Source organism: Poromitra crassiceps (genome assembly GCF_964638095.1).
Source record: "Poromitra crassiceps genome assembly, chromosome: 12".
Taxonomy (NCBI): Eukaryota; Metazoa; Chordata; class Actinopteri; order Beryciformes; family Melamphaidae; genus Poromitra; species Poromitra crassiceps.
The window spans coordinates 8969331-8983816 of record NC_139632.1 but is presented as its reverse complement, the minus strand read 5'-3'; the positions used below and the strand labels follow the sequence as shown (position 1 = coordinate 8983816).

The 14486-nt window shown below is 42.5% G+C and overlaps 1 protein-coding gene across 1 annotated transcript in view; it reads left to right on the top strand.

Annotated features, from left to right (window-relative positions):
• Positions 1-14486, top strand: part of lepr (leptin receptor) — a 41101-nt gene that overhangs the window by 10987 nt on the left and 15628 nt on the right. The window contains exons 4-8 of the mRNA XM_083648111.1: positions 839-1054; positions 5519-5648; positions 8430-8620; positions 11698-11846; positions 12955-13102. Of these exons, the coding sequence (XP_083504237.1) occupies positions 839-1054; positions 5519-5648; positions 8430-8620; positions 11698-11846; positions 12955-13102 (834 nt within the window). The remainder of the gene's footprint in view (positions 1-838; positions 1055-5518; positions 5649-8429; positions 8621-11697; positions 11847-12954; positions 13103-14486) is intronic.

Genomic DNA, 14486 nt, shown 5'->3' with positions numbered 1-14486 from the left:
CAGACTGTCATCACCTTTACAATTACAGCTTGATGTCTCTCAAACAGTCGCTGACATTGTGCAACTCTTTTTGGGGAACAGAAAATACACATGTAAAGGAGAAAGCAGAATTTTACACAATCTTACACCCCAATTTCATCATTCTCCGGGAGCACAGGATGTCCTAATAGCCTTCATCTGAACCTTCTTCCTGGTTTTAACTCTATGAATTAACGTAACTCTTACGCCTGGTCAGGAGGAGGCGTAGCGCCTGCCTGTAACAGAGATCTCCGTGTCTTATCAGCGGAGACCTTTTTGAGTCCTTACCGTCACCGTCGTAATGTCGCCATCGAAGCACGATGTTAGATTATAACTAACTAGTTGTGTGGCTTAGCCTTCCCAAATGTTGCCGTTCATTTTTTAGAATTGAATACATAGAATTGGGAACGTTGCATTCAATTTCATTCAGACTGTCTGTCTGGCTCAATCGCCGCCATTTTTCCCCCGGAGCGAGGGAGGGTGGGAGGAGGGAGGGTGGGAGGAGGGAGGGTGTAGTGATGCACATACAGTAGTGGCTGATAGAGCGTAGTGGCACAGTGATGCTCCAAGCAGGTCGCGAGGCACATTTTTGCAACATCATCCAATCAGGGTGCATTCCCTGGCAATTCACATTGCTACGACCGGCATAGTTAAGACCAGACGTAAGCCGTGTTGGTGCAACAGGCATAAATCCACTCTAAAGACTGGTCTTAACTAAGACCGACATAGGAGTTACGACCAGGCATAGTTAAGACCACTTGGTGCAACCGGCCCCTGGTGTAAAGCGCAAGTTAAGGTCCCTGCATCTCTGTGTGAGCAGGTACTCTGTGTGCGGAGCCTACGGATGGAGGCGTCCGGGACGTCCCGTGGCAGGATGAGCTGTGCTGTGACTCACCTACAGCCCACCTCACTGTGGAGGGAGAGGGCACACGCGGACTGGAGAGGAACCGCTCTGAATCACACCCACAGCCTCACTGCACCTTCAGGAGCTTGACAAGCGCATCACGTCCTCAAATAATTGATGAGCCCTCTGGCGGTAATTACGTTTCATCTTTTTCATTTTCTCCAACTGCAACAGTGTGGGTTTGATAACCTGCAGTGATGAATAGATGGTAAAATAACCGAGCCTCACAAGCCAGACTGTCTGGCAGCGATATCGACTTTAACAGTCAGACACTTTGGCCTGCTGGTCCAAGATGAACATTGTAAAAAAAAGAAAATCAACTTAAAGTTATAATCCATAAGATTTTCATCTAAATAAATGTCTGTTAAGTCACTATCTATCTGATAGTGAGTTAACACAATGGTGAATGAGCCTATGGCCCATTGATGGAAGCCTTTGCATTTTCAGTATTGCAGCATTCATGAACTTGGTGTCTGTGGTGACACAGGGTGGGCGGAGCTAACACAATAGACTCACTCTGTAGGTTACTGTAGGTTCACAGGGTGGGCGGAGCTAACACAATGGACTCACTCTGTAGGTTACTGTAGGTTCACAGGGTGGGCGGAGCTAACACAATAGACTCACTCTGTAGGTTACTGTAGGTTCACAGGGTGGGCGGAGCTAACACAATAGACTCACTCTGTAGGTTAATGTAGGTTCACAGGGTGGGTGGAGCTAACACAATAGACTCACTCTGCAGGTTACTGTAGGTTCACAGGGTGGGCGGAGCTAACACAATGGACTCACTCTGTAGGTTACTGTAGGTTCACAGGGTGGGCGGAGCTAACACAATAGACTCACTCTGTAGGTTAATGTAGGTTCACAGGGTGGGTGGAGCTAACACAATAGACTCACTCTGCAGGTTACTGTAGGTTCACAGGGTGGGCGGAGCTAACACAATGGACTCACTCTGTAGGTTACTGTAGGTTCACAGGGTGGGCGGAGCTAACACAATAGACTCACTCTGTAGGTTACTGTAGGTTCACAGGGTGAAGTAGGATAACAAGCTACTTTTTCCCGGTCTCTGCTAGCATTATGTGTGTTTACTATGGTCGAACAAACTGACTAATGTCACATAATAACACTGTTTGAATCTCACATGCAATTACAACTCATCACCATAGGTGTCACCCAAAAGAACAAAACTGAAATCTTATGGATTATAACTTTAAATAAACTAGACCAGCTTGTACATATCAGTCAAAGATTCTTACCATATTTGCAAGAAGGCTCTATGTTTCCATTTGTAATTGTTTTGTTATGCATTAAGTCTTCTGCTCTCCTAAACAGATACTGTGGCAGTAGGGACTAGGGGTGTCACGATACACTCAGTTCACGATACGATACGTATCACGATACTGGGTTCACGATAACGATACGATACGATACGATTTTAACAATATTTTTTTTAACTTGAATAATGACAATATATGACTGGAAAAGTAGTATTTTATTTGAAATGCACAAATACAAAACATGCTGTTGTGGGAAATTGTTATTACAATAACAACTAGAAAAAACATGAGATTGGAGATAAGGCTTATCTTGAAATAGAATGAGTTACACCGTCACTTAGATTTACTTTGAACTAAAAGGTTTCTCAGCAGTATAAATTCTCATTATGCATCTTCAGTTTTTCTTCAAACTCAAACAACAAGACTTTTCTTAGTCTATTTTTTATGCATCTTCAGTTTTTCCTGTCAAGTAAACAGTTTTGCCAGAAACTCAATTGAATGGTTTCTCTCCTGTGTAACTTCTCATGTGTCTCTTCAGAGACTTGTTCAACTGAACTACTTTCCACACATTGAACTTCAACAAACAAAGACGTTTCTTAGTCTATTTTTCCAAAAAAAAAAAAAAAAAAAAGTATAAAAAAATACGCGATATGAGATTTCATCTCAACGATACATATCGTGACGTTTTACTATCGCGAAATTTCGTGGGACGATATATTGTGACACCCCTAGTAGGGACACTTCTCCTGTAACAGTAATGTAAAAGCTCACCAGGAGCTCCATAACTGCCATTGTCAATAGGGTCATTTGCATTGGTGGAACACATCATCTATAATAAAAATGCAAAAATCAGCAGCTTTGGCCCATTTTTAAATCTCGACCAATGCTGAAAGGGGTTGTGTATGGATTGACAAAGAACCCCTTATATGACATGAATTTTGGGGGAAGTAAATTATTCAGAAACAGCTGAGAGGTTGTGTGAAAAACAGGCAGTTCACTTGGTTACAATGCAGGTCAAGCCCACGGTTTCTGCCATTCAAGTGATATAAGCCTCTTATGTGGAGTTCACCAGGAACATGCGACTTCTTAGCCTTACAATTCTGCCTGCAGCACCTGTCACTTGTCACTGATGGAGACACCTACAGTACCAAGCTTACGAGACCTTAAAGAATAGAGAACCAAAGTGAACGTCACTTTCTGCTTCAGCACTGTACAGGAGATTTTCATCCGCCATTTATTTTCCCATAGACATTTCGTAAAATGCTTATAAATATAGTTGTACTTGTTCAAACCAAACGGTTCAGATATATTTAGAAACAGGAGAGAACACATAACACTTCACTCGGACCAAAACGTAAAAAGAATTCCGGATTTAAAGGAAATATTTTTTCTCTTTTTTTTTTTTTTTGTTTTGATCAGAGTGAAATGTTCTATGGTCTCTCCCGATTCTAAATATAGCTGAACCGTTTGGTTTGACTAAGTAAAACAATTTTTATAAGCATTTTACAAAATGTCTATGGGAAAATGGGAAGAAAATCTCTGGTACAGTGCTGAAGCAGGAAGTGACGTTAACTTTGCCTCTCTGTAAGTTCACCCAAAAATGAAAATTGTGTCATGATCTACTCACCCTCATGCTGATGGAAGGGTGGGTGAAGTTTTTTAGTCCACAAAACATTTGTGGATTTTCACAGCAAAACACCGCCGCACTTCACTGCAGCCATGTGGGTGACCGATACTGTATCCTGCTACAGTGAAAACTGCAGTTAAAAACAAGTTGTAAATGACATCTTTTCAAGTCAATTTGTGGGCTTGTGGAGACTTGGATTATACCAGGTGAGCAGTATGGATACTATTGAGGCTTTTTTTTATTATTATTATTATTATTATTATTTATTTATTTTTACATTTGAAAGTTGGACCCCATCCACTTCTATTGTTTAGGTGGGAATTCTGCAATGGTGTTTTGCTGTGAAACTCCACAAATGTGTTGTGGACTAAATGCCTTGGGGTGAGTACAGATAGTGACTGGATTTTCATTTTTTGGGGTGAACTCATCCTTTAATGGCTTTTCATCTGGCCCACCTTCCTCCATGCCTCCAATCAGACGGGCTGACCGTATGAGTCTCATGCTGCGATCACGCCACAAGATAGTCTGGTTCCTGAGGATGGAACACTCCGGTCCATTTATCCCGCCACCAGAATCGACCCAGGTGGTGGTGGAGGAAGCACCCCTGTCTGCTTTGATTTAACACACAGCAGAGCAGTCAAACGGCACCGCACCTTCTAGCAGGGCTGGAAGCAGACAGGGGGTCAGTTACTGTGAGCGAACAGGCATAGTTAGACTGACTTGATGTCAGTGTGGAGGTGGGCCGTGGTGAGACAGCAGCAGGAAGCAGAGGAAGATGTCTTTGTTGGATCAATTTGTGAGGCACTAATGACACATCCTAATCAATGGTCATTAGCTGAGCCCCCTCCATGTTCACACACTATGATAATTAAACCGGCGGGCTAAGAGGGCTGCTCTCTGGTCCTGCTGATCTATGTGCTCTACGTCTATGTGACATAGCTTGACAAAGATCCTGGTGGATCGAAACGTTGCATTAAAGACCCACTGATGGGAGCCTCCAGTGTGCGGACTTTTCCTCTATTTTATATCAGTTATCAGTTTGTCCACAATGTCCAGCACCTGTACGTTTTTTCTTGGATGTGTGCATATTTGTTGTTCCTCTATGTGGCATTTTAGACAGACAGAGGTGTGACTCAGTGCCAGGTCAGTGCCAGGTCAGTGCAGTGATTTGAGTCATTTGATTTGGGATGAATGGGCTGAATTTGAACAAATCACTCACTGAGTACTGACGTAGGATCAGTGGAAGTTTCAAAATGTCTTCATGAGTTTTGCCCAAATTTGATACGCAAGCTGGTCTCAGATCAGTAAGGCACTTTATGAGTGCAAACCGCCGTAGTGTGTGCGCAGAGGTTAGTGCAAACGTACAGTCCAAAGTATAAGGGAAAGGGCGGTGTGCTATATTTGTCCTTTGTTTAACACGACAGCTAGAATGAACCTCCTCTCAAAAGTTGACAAGATATTATTTTTCCCCAATTTTCTGTTTTAATGGGAACTAAAAGCAAATTAAGGCTGACTTTGGTTCAGTGTCCCGACTCCCAATTACCTTTGTTTTGATCCATTCTGTGTAATTCATTCACAGTTTCCAAGCAAGGCTTTTAGTTCTGAGAACATCCAGACAGAGCGTTTTCTCAGAAGTCCTCATTAGGTGTGTAGGTAGGTGCTCGTCGCTAACATGCAAACTGAATTTCTTTGCAGGCGCCTGTTTGGACATCCTGTGCAGAATTGGCGAGAATTGGGAGAATTTAATTTGTGAGCTCAAGTCTCGCACCATGCCGTCAGACACGCCGGATGCTGGCTTGATGGCAATTAGCTTGCAGCGCCTGGTGTGAGTATGAAGCTCTCATGTCTCATCGTCCTGCTTGTTATGTATGAAGCTCTCATGTCTCTTCATCCTGCTTGTTATGTATGAAGCTCTCATGTCTCTCCATCCTGCTTGTTATGTATGAAGCTCTCATGTCTCTTCATCCTGCTTGTTATGTATGAAGCTCTCATGTCTCTTCATCCTGCTTGTTATGTATGAAGCTCTCATGTCTCTTCATCCTGCTTGTTATGTATGAAGCTCTCATGTCTCATCATCCTGCTTGTTATGTATGAAGCTCTCATGTCTCTTCATCCTGCTTGTTATGTATGAAGCTCTCATGTCTCATCATCCTGCTTGTTATGTATGAAGCTCTCATGTCTCTTCATCCTGCTTGTTATGTATGAAGCTCTCATGTCTCTTCATCCTGCTTGTTATGTATGAAGCTCTCATGTCTCTTCATCCTGCTTGTTATGTATGAAGCTCTCATGTCTCTTCATCCTGCTTGTTATGTATGAAGCTCTCATGTCTCTTCATCCTGCTTGTTATGTATGAAGCTCTCATGTCTCTTCATCCTGCTTGTTATGTATGAAGCTCTCATGTCTCTTCATCCTGCTTGTTATGTATGAAGCTCTCATGTCTCTTCATCCTGCTTGTTATGCCTGTATAGCTTTTATTCCCAAGTACCATGCTTCAGGTAGCAAGAGCAAATATGGGAGGGTGTGAGTGAGTCAGTGTGTGCACTTCTTCCTTGTGTGTGTGTGTGTGTGTGTGTGTGTGTGTGTGTGTGTGTGTGTGTGTGTGTGTGTGTGCGGCACGATCAGATTCCAAGTAACAGTTGTTCCTGGTCCAACATTTCTTCCTAGTATGGCCTGGGGAAACCCCGCCCCCAAACTCATTTGATTGGTCGCCACAATTGCTTCTTCCTTAAAACATGCGGCAAGGATTTTTTTTTTGGTTAAGACAAAGAACTTTTATGGAAAGAACTGAAAGCTCCATATTGCCCCATTGCAACATCAGCGCCCAGCAGCCTCCGCCATTTTTTATTTTTGGAAGCGTGACAGCGCCAAAAGAACCTCGCACAGGCTCGCAGTGGTCAGCTGCGGTAGCGCGGGCCCCTATAATCAGCCTCTCTAAACAGTAACTCAACGGGAGAACACTCTAAATTTCGTGGATTCACATCTTTTCTGGGCGTACTGCAAATCTTGACTGAAGTGGTGTAGTGCAGGGATGTAAAACAACAACCATATTGTGGAAACTAAGCAAAATGTTTCGTTTTCTTTGTTTAGTTTTTTCAAGATAAATAGCTAATGCGGCTGTCGTCCACTCCGTCAGAAGTGCGTTGCGTGGTTTTAACCTCGGGTCCTTTGCATTTACTATTTATCTTGAAAAAACTAAAAGAAAAAAACGAAAAATTTTGCTTAGTTTCCACAATATGGTTGTTGTTTTACATCCCTGCACTACACCACTTCAATCAAGATTTGCAGTACGCCCAGAAAAGATGTGAATCCACGAAATTTAGAGTGTTCTCCCGTTGAGTTACTGTTTAGAGAGGCTGATTATAGGGGCCCGCGCTACCGCAGCTGACCACTGCGAGGCGCATTCTGTTTCCAAAAATGGCCGGAGTTTCGTCTCTTTCCTTCCATGCTCTTTGGTTAAGATGAGGGTTAGGATGTGAAAAAAGTGCAGCTGTCTGTGGGAGCGCTCGGTCCTATGGTTAAATGGATAAGGTGCGCGCCTTCCAATCTGAGAACTGGGGTTCGACTCCCGGGCGAACCGCACACATTTTTATAAAACATTAGGGTTAGACATTAGGTTTAGGCAAGTACAACAATGTGGTTAGGGTTTGGGTCTGGTCATCGTTAGATAAGAAAACCCTAACCCTAATCTTAACCACATCTTTTTGACTTGCCACATGTACCCTTTCATCAGCACAGCGGGGTTTAGCGAAGCATGAGGGGAGGCTGTGTGATGATAACACACTGACAGACAGACTGACTCCAGGCACACCGTGTCGGGGATAGAGAAGCCAATTCAAAGCTCATCTACACACACGTCATAACAGACACAACAGGACAGTCACACATGATTTACCCCCTTTTGGAAAATGTAATCGTTTCAACTCAGTAAGATAACATCATAATTTTAATGGGTTGTTGTATTGATGGAAAATGGCGCCTACTACAAAATTGACACCTAAACCGTTTCCCATCAAATATGACACTCTGAATAAATTCAGTAGGTAGACATTGAACTACAATTACATGCTCATATTTCATGCACACTGTGATAGAATCAAATGTAATACATTAATATATTATCTGCCAAAAGATTATTACAGTATGTTATGAGTCCAGCTTTTGCTACATTATGGACACTTATCATTGTTGTTGTTTTTTTATCGTCTTTCAGTGGCATCATATTGTGAATGATGTTATGGTGATTTTGGGATATCGTGCGGATCGTGCAATTCTGTTGTCTAAATTGACGATAACAAGCAAATCTTACTCTAAAATAAACTAAAGTGAAGTATGAAATATTTCTTAAAGGAATATAATTTGAATATTTCCATTCATCACACCTAACATTAGCATGCAGTTCAGCTGGATTTGACAAGATTTTGCATACATGAGTGAGCCATATCGTGATATATATATTTTTATATTATCCTGATATTGATTTCAACCATATCGCCCAGCCCCAAATAGACTTATCTATATATAACTGCTGAGAGGTCAGAGTGAATGAAGTCTTGCCTCCTCCACTCTCAGGTCAGAGTGAATGAAGTCTTTCCTCCTCCACTCTCAGGTCTCAGAAAGAGAACAGAGACGTGAGCGCTGCAGATGCTGCAGCTGATAATCCTGTTGTGTGCGCAGCAGAAGATGACCTCATGTGTTCTGTGGCTCTCCACGGTACCACGAGCTCTGTCGCCGCGGTAACCGTCAGCATCTCCAACGCCACGTCGTCACCCGTCCTCCTCAGCATCCCTGCCCCACCTGGTGAGAGACGTGTGTTTTCACTCATTCTTTGTTTTTATTCACTATGCTGTCCTTCTTCAAGTTCTTCCTGTAATTGCACTAGTGGCTGGTTTCTTTAACTAAGAGTATGTGCCCGAGGGCAAAACCAGAATGTGTCAGTTCTTGGTTCCAAGGTGGAAAAATATGTTCAATCAATATGCCAGGAACATTACATGCATGTTTTTAATTGCTTTAGAGATAACATTTTCATCCATTGACTTATTGTCTAATAATGATCTGTCTATAGGCCTCCACGTTATAACGATCTGTCTATAGACCTCCACGTTATAACGATCTGTCTATAGGCCTCCACGTTATAATGATCTGTCTATACAGTAGGCTGTAGGCCTGTAGGCCTCCACATTTCTAGTTTTTGCAATTTATTTGAAACGTTAAGGCTAGCACCCATAAAGGCACGGCGACAGCCATACGTACGTATTGTAAAGAGACTTTCTTTGGCAAAACAGGATAGTTGGCAGGTCCAGTCCAGTAGGTTAACAGACCGACAAGTTAGCCTACTGGCTTTCACTTTTACTCAATTACTGGCAGTAGAGCCCTAAGAGTAAAGTCAGCCATATACAGCATGCTTTTGAAGATGATGTAGGGCTCCTAAATGTGTAATTTTTCATGTATTTCCAAGGTCCAATGCTATAGTGGTGAATCTGGACAGATAAACTGATAGTGCTACTTCTGAATCTCGTAGTCGGATTCAGACAAGGGCAGGTGTGACTGGAATACAGCTGAGAGCAGTTGGGTGATGACCTGATGTGTGTGTGTGTGTGTGTGTGTGTGTGTGTGTGTGTGTGTGTGTGTGTGTGTGCGCGTGTGTGCATGTGCGTGCGTGTGCGTGTGTGCGTGTGTGCATGTGCGTGCGTGTGTGTGCATGTGCGTGCATGAGTGCGCACACGTAAGCACATCGGAGCTGTGAGATCTCCACAGTGATAGAGAAGGATTTTCCATACTGTGCTATTTGCTCAACCAAGCCTCTTTGGCTGAGCAGACACAGGCAAAGCAGAAGCTGCTCTGTAACCCTGTGCCATCCAGATGTGCTCCTGCTACTGTAAAGCCTCCATCACTTTTTCCCTGTGTGAATCCAACCTTCTTAACCCATTGATACCTGATGCAGCATTTGTGTGTGTATCCCTTTAAGACCGCGAACCGCGTTAACGCGGTTCGCGGTCTTAAAGGGATACACACACAAATGCGGGATATACACGCAAATGCTGCATCAGGTATCAATGGGTTAATGAAGGTTACGGCCGTGGCCACACTCATACTCATACTGTCCGTCTCTGTTCATTTCAATTCATTTTCAATGACAGCTGTCCGTTGTCCAGGCAGCATCCGTCTCTGGCAGATTTCCTCTCGGTTTTGTTGGACAGAAAGTTCAAACCGCTTGAACTCTTTCTGGGCGAGATGATGAGAGATGTCAAAAGTTTTTCTTGTTTTTATCGGAAAACATTAATGTTTCCAAAACAGCCCAACGGACAGAAATCTATCCACCAATAATTCTGTCCATTTTCTGATTGATCAGTCAGTGTGGCCGCAGCCAATACTAAATAGCTTTGATGGTATTGAGGCCATTTACACCTGGCGTTAACATGCGTTTTCTGCCATCAGATTGCAATCTGATCGCAATCAGATTGCAGAAATGGTTGTCCTCTCAATCCACATAAAGTTGCTGTATCCAGATTGAGAGGACACATTGCATTTACACTTGTGTTCAATGTGTACACATTACACAATGCATCCCTGACCACCTCCGGAGGTGGTCTGGCCGATCAGATTGCAATCCATCTTCAATGCGTTTTGGGGGTGTTTACACCTGGCATTTCAATTTTCAAGTGATAAAACACAATCTGATTGCAATCTGATCACAGAAAACACATGTTAACGCCAGGTGTACAAACACGATTTCAGACGGACAAGCCCGTAAATGGCCTCATTGTGATATGAGTCAAATAAATCAGTGGAATGTGAGTATTTTGTGCTCCTTGACTTTGACGTTTGAGAGGTGCTGCTGCTCTTTCATCCTTTCTGGAACAAGCTTTCATGAATGTCGCAGCACTTTTCCAATCAAAGGCGGTTACATCACAGTGCAACTTTGCACCACCTGCACGCTGAATAGCAGTCTGCTACTGTATACAATAACTCTCTTCCATGGAGTCATCTCTAAGGCTTTAGAATGACTGATAATGAAAAAGCTCCACGCTCTACATGGCTTTTATGCAAAAGGTTCAGCGCAGAAGGAACCTTCATTATGAATCTAAAGACCAGCAGGTCAAATGAATTTGGCTATGCTGTGAGCAGAGAAATAGGATTATGTGCTCACTGCTCCCTATGGTATTCACTATTCAGCAACCGTGTGCTGAAGGTGTGATTGATTCAGTTATGAAATATTGATATTTTGACTGGACTGAGGCACTAACTCACTGGCTCAGTCTGCTGTAATAATGACAGAGAACAAACAACAGTGATCTCAAGGCCAAACAGCACTGTAGATGGAGACTTCATCAACTATTGTAATGAATGGGTCTTACAGCAAACCTGGGGGGGGGGGGAATTACAGCAAAGTCCTCTGATCCTTTTGTGGCTGTTGTAATATTCCCTAGGATTTAGCAACCTTTTGAAAATACTAAATGATATTACAGCAGGCTCAAGATATGGAGTGGCTTTAAGATTATTATTTTTATTTATTTATTTTTACCTTCATTTATACAGGGGGGTCTCACTGAGAGCAATGCTCTCTTTTTCAGGAGTACCCTGTTCACATTCACACACACACATTCACACCTGGAAGCTGACCAGTACAACCACAGTCTGATCTGCTGGCCACTGAGCAGCTCCACTGGAGCAGTTGGGCTTAAGGGCCTTGCTCAAGGCTTGTTATGACATTGTTATGGATTGACATGTATGTGTGTGTAATTTGTCTGATGCCACTTCACTTGTATATTGATTTGAGTGGGATATTTTTCTGTATGCATGTGTTTTTATGTTTGGAGAGTATCTCTTTATTTAATCGATGTTTTTGTGCATGTGCCTGTGTGTGCATTCTGCAGTGAAACCAGGTCCTCCGATCCATCTGACACATACGCAGACCATTGAGGCTGAGCTGATAGTAACCTGGCACGAGCCATCAGAAGCTGGTACTGGTCCACTGAGCTATGAGGTCCGATACTCTTCCAACAGCACTCATCCAGTCTGGCAGGTAAATACTAAGCGGTAATAAGAGATGATGCATCGTAGGGCTGGGTATTGGCAAGGATACGATACGTATCACGATACTTGGGTCACGATACGATTGTATCACGATATATTGCGATGCGATACATATTGCGATATATTGCGATATTCTACAGAATTCACTCAAAATTAAATAATAGAGCTAAAGATACAACACACTGTGTACCACCCAGGTAGTGTAATAACATGTACATCACTTTATACTGATAAGTTAGTGGACAAATTTAGTCAAAACTACTGAGTGTTGAGTGTTACTGAACGCATCGATATGGGAAATATCGATACAGTATCGATTAGGGGTGGGAATCACCAGATGCAGAGGCCTGGCATGGCACGGCCTGCAAAAATAATAATAATAATAATAATAATAATATCGCGATACTTGGCGTCCAAGTATCGATACAGTATCGGGAAATAAAATATCGCGATATATTGCCGTATCGATTATATCGCCCAGCCCTAATGCATCGTAGGATTTTCACTTGCCTCTGCACGGGATGTGATGTTCTTTAGATATGTAATGCTAGCTACAATCTAAACAGTTAGTCATATTGTGCAAACGGTACCCAGAATAAAGCGCTTCATGCTTCCATTTGGTCTAAATTGGGACTTCTCGGGATTAGTTTGCCTAGAAATTTTAGAAAACATCACTTGATGCTAATTTTGCGATTATGAAATACACTTACAGAGAACAGCTCAAATGTGCTGCAGATCATAAGTGATGTTGTTATGACATTTGATTTGGAGTCACATTCAATATTTACTCTCAGAGCAGAAGTATTGCTTTGACGCAATACATATGGTTAGGATTTTATAGTCTCATACAGCTTCAGGATGCAACCAGAAGACTATAGAGCTATAGAATTACAAGACTCCTCTCATTAGAACCTTATTCATCACAATTCCTTGTGAAAGAAGGCTATCTGACTGCAACATTTAGATTTAATTATTCAGTGAGAGAAGATCCTGCAGCAACCAATAAATAAGTAAATACAAAACAAACAAATAAAAATACATATGTATACAATGCCTGTAAAGGGTTTTACGTGTGTGTGCCTCTCTGCTTTCCCCAGATTGTGTCTGTGTCCGGAGAACCCAGGGTGTCTCTGGACCTGAAGCCCAGGCTGAACTACACCATCCAGGCTCGCTGCTCCGGTCCCAGCCCCGACCAGCCAACTCTCTGGAGCGCATGGAGCCAACCACACCACATCTACCTGGACAGTAAGAACATTTCCCTTCCAACTGCTTACACAGAGTTAGATTTATTGTAATATTCAGGTTTTAGTCTGTTCTCCAGGAGTGTGGAGGACAGAATCAGCCATAATAAATAAATAGATTTAGATTTAGATAGATAGATAGATAAATACTTTATTAATCCCGAGGGAAATTCTGTTGTACAGCAGCTTCCAGTTGCACATACAAATAACAAAGTACATATGAAGGATAAAAAGCATGTTAAAATACTAAAAAAGAAGAGATAAAAAGATAAACAAGATTAAAAAAAAAGTTAGGAGAGCCAGTCCTGGCAGGGACATGGAAATAAGAGAGAAACAAGTGCCTGTGCCTGTGCAGTGTGCAAACATATGCATAGAGAAAGTGCCTGCAGTACATACACAAACAAATACTAAAGTCTCAAGTCTCAATACCTAATACATAAATACATAAATGAATAGATACATAAATACATAGATAAATAAATACATAAATAAATATGAATTTCATGATTTGGGGACATTGACATGGCTGGATAGCTAGCTAATCTTGTTGTTAAACACACTGTCAAATTAGATGTCAAGCGTACTTGACTTTGCATCTTGCTAGCATACCGTTAGCTTTCTGGCTCCTAGCTGAGCCAAAGGGTTGTAGGAGCTGTCTTCTGGCTACCACTGTACCAGCATTTGATCTGACTCAGTCTGCAGACACGATTTATTTACTGACTGTGGCGGATTCAACCTTTGACCTCTATTACCTGCCAGGTAGATTTAATGGGATGTGGGTGCTCAACTATGAAACAGGCCCTACCAGCCCACGCAGACAGACACGCACGCGTGCACACACACACACACACACACACACACACACACACACACACACACACACACACACACACACACACACACACACACACACACACACACACACACACACACACACACACACACACACACACATTAGCCTGAGCCATTAACAAAGAACTCATTCCAGCATGACCGACCTCAATACTCTGAATCAGGGCTCAGTCTCAAGGTTAGTGACCACCTACAAATTATACAACACAATGGCTTCAAAGCAGACCAGGCTGTTGCAGCATACTGCATGTGTCCATGGAGCCAAGCTCTTTAAGTAGAAATACCTCTGCAGCAGAAAACCAACCAACCATCCATCCTCGTGCATAGAGAGCCAAAGTGGAACGTCACTTCCTGCTTCAGCACTGTACCAGAGATTTTCATGCACCATTTATTTTCCCATAGACATTTCGGAAAACTCTTATAAAAATAGTTTTACTTGTTCAAACCAAACGGTTCAGATATATTTAGAAACAGGAGAGACCGCATAACATTTCACTAGGACCAAAATGTAAAAAACAATGCGGGTTTAAAGAAAA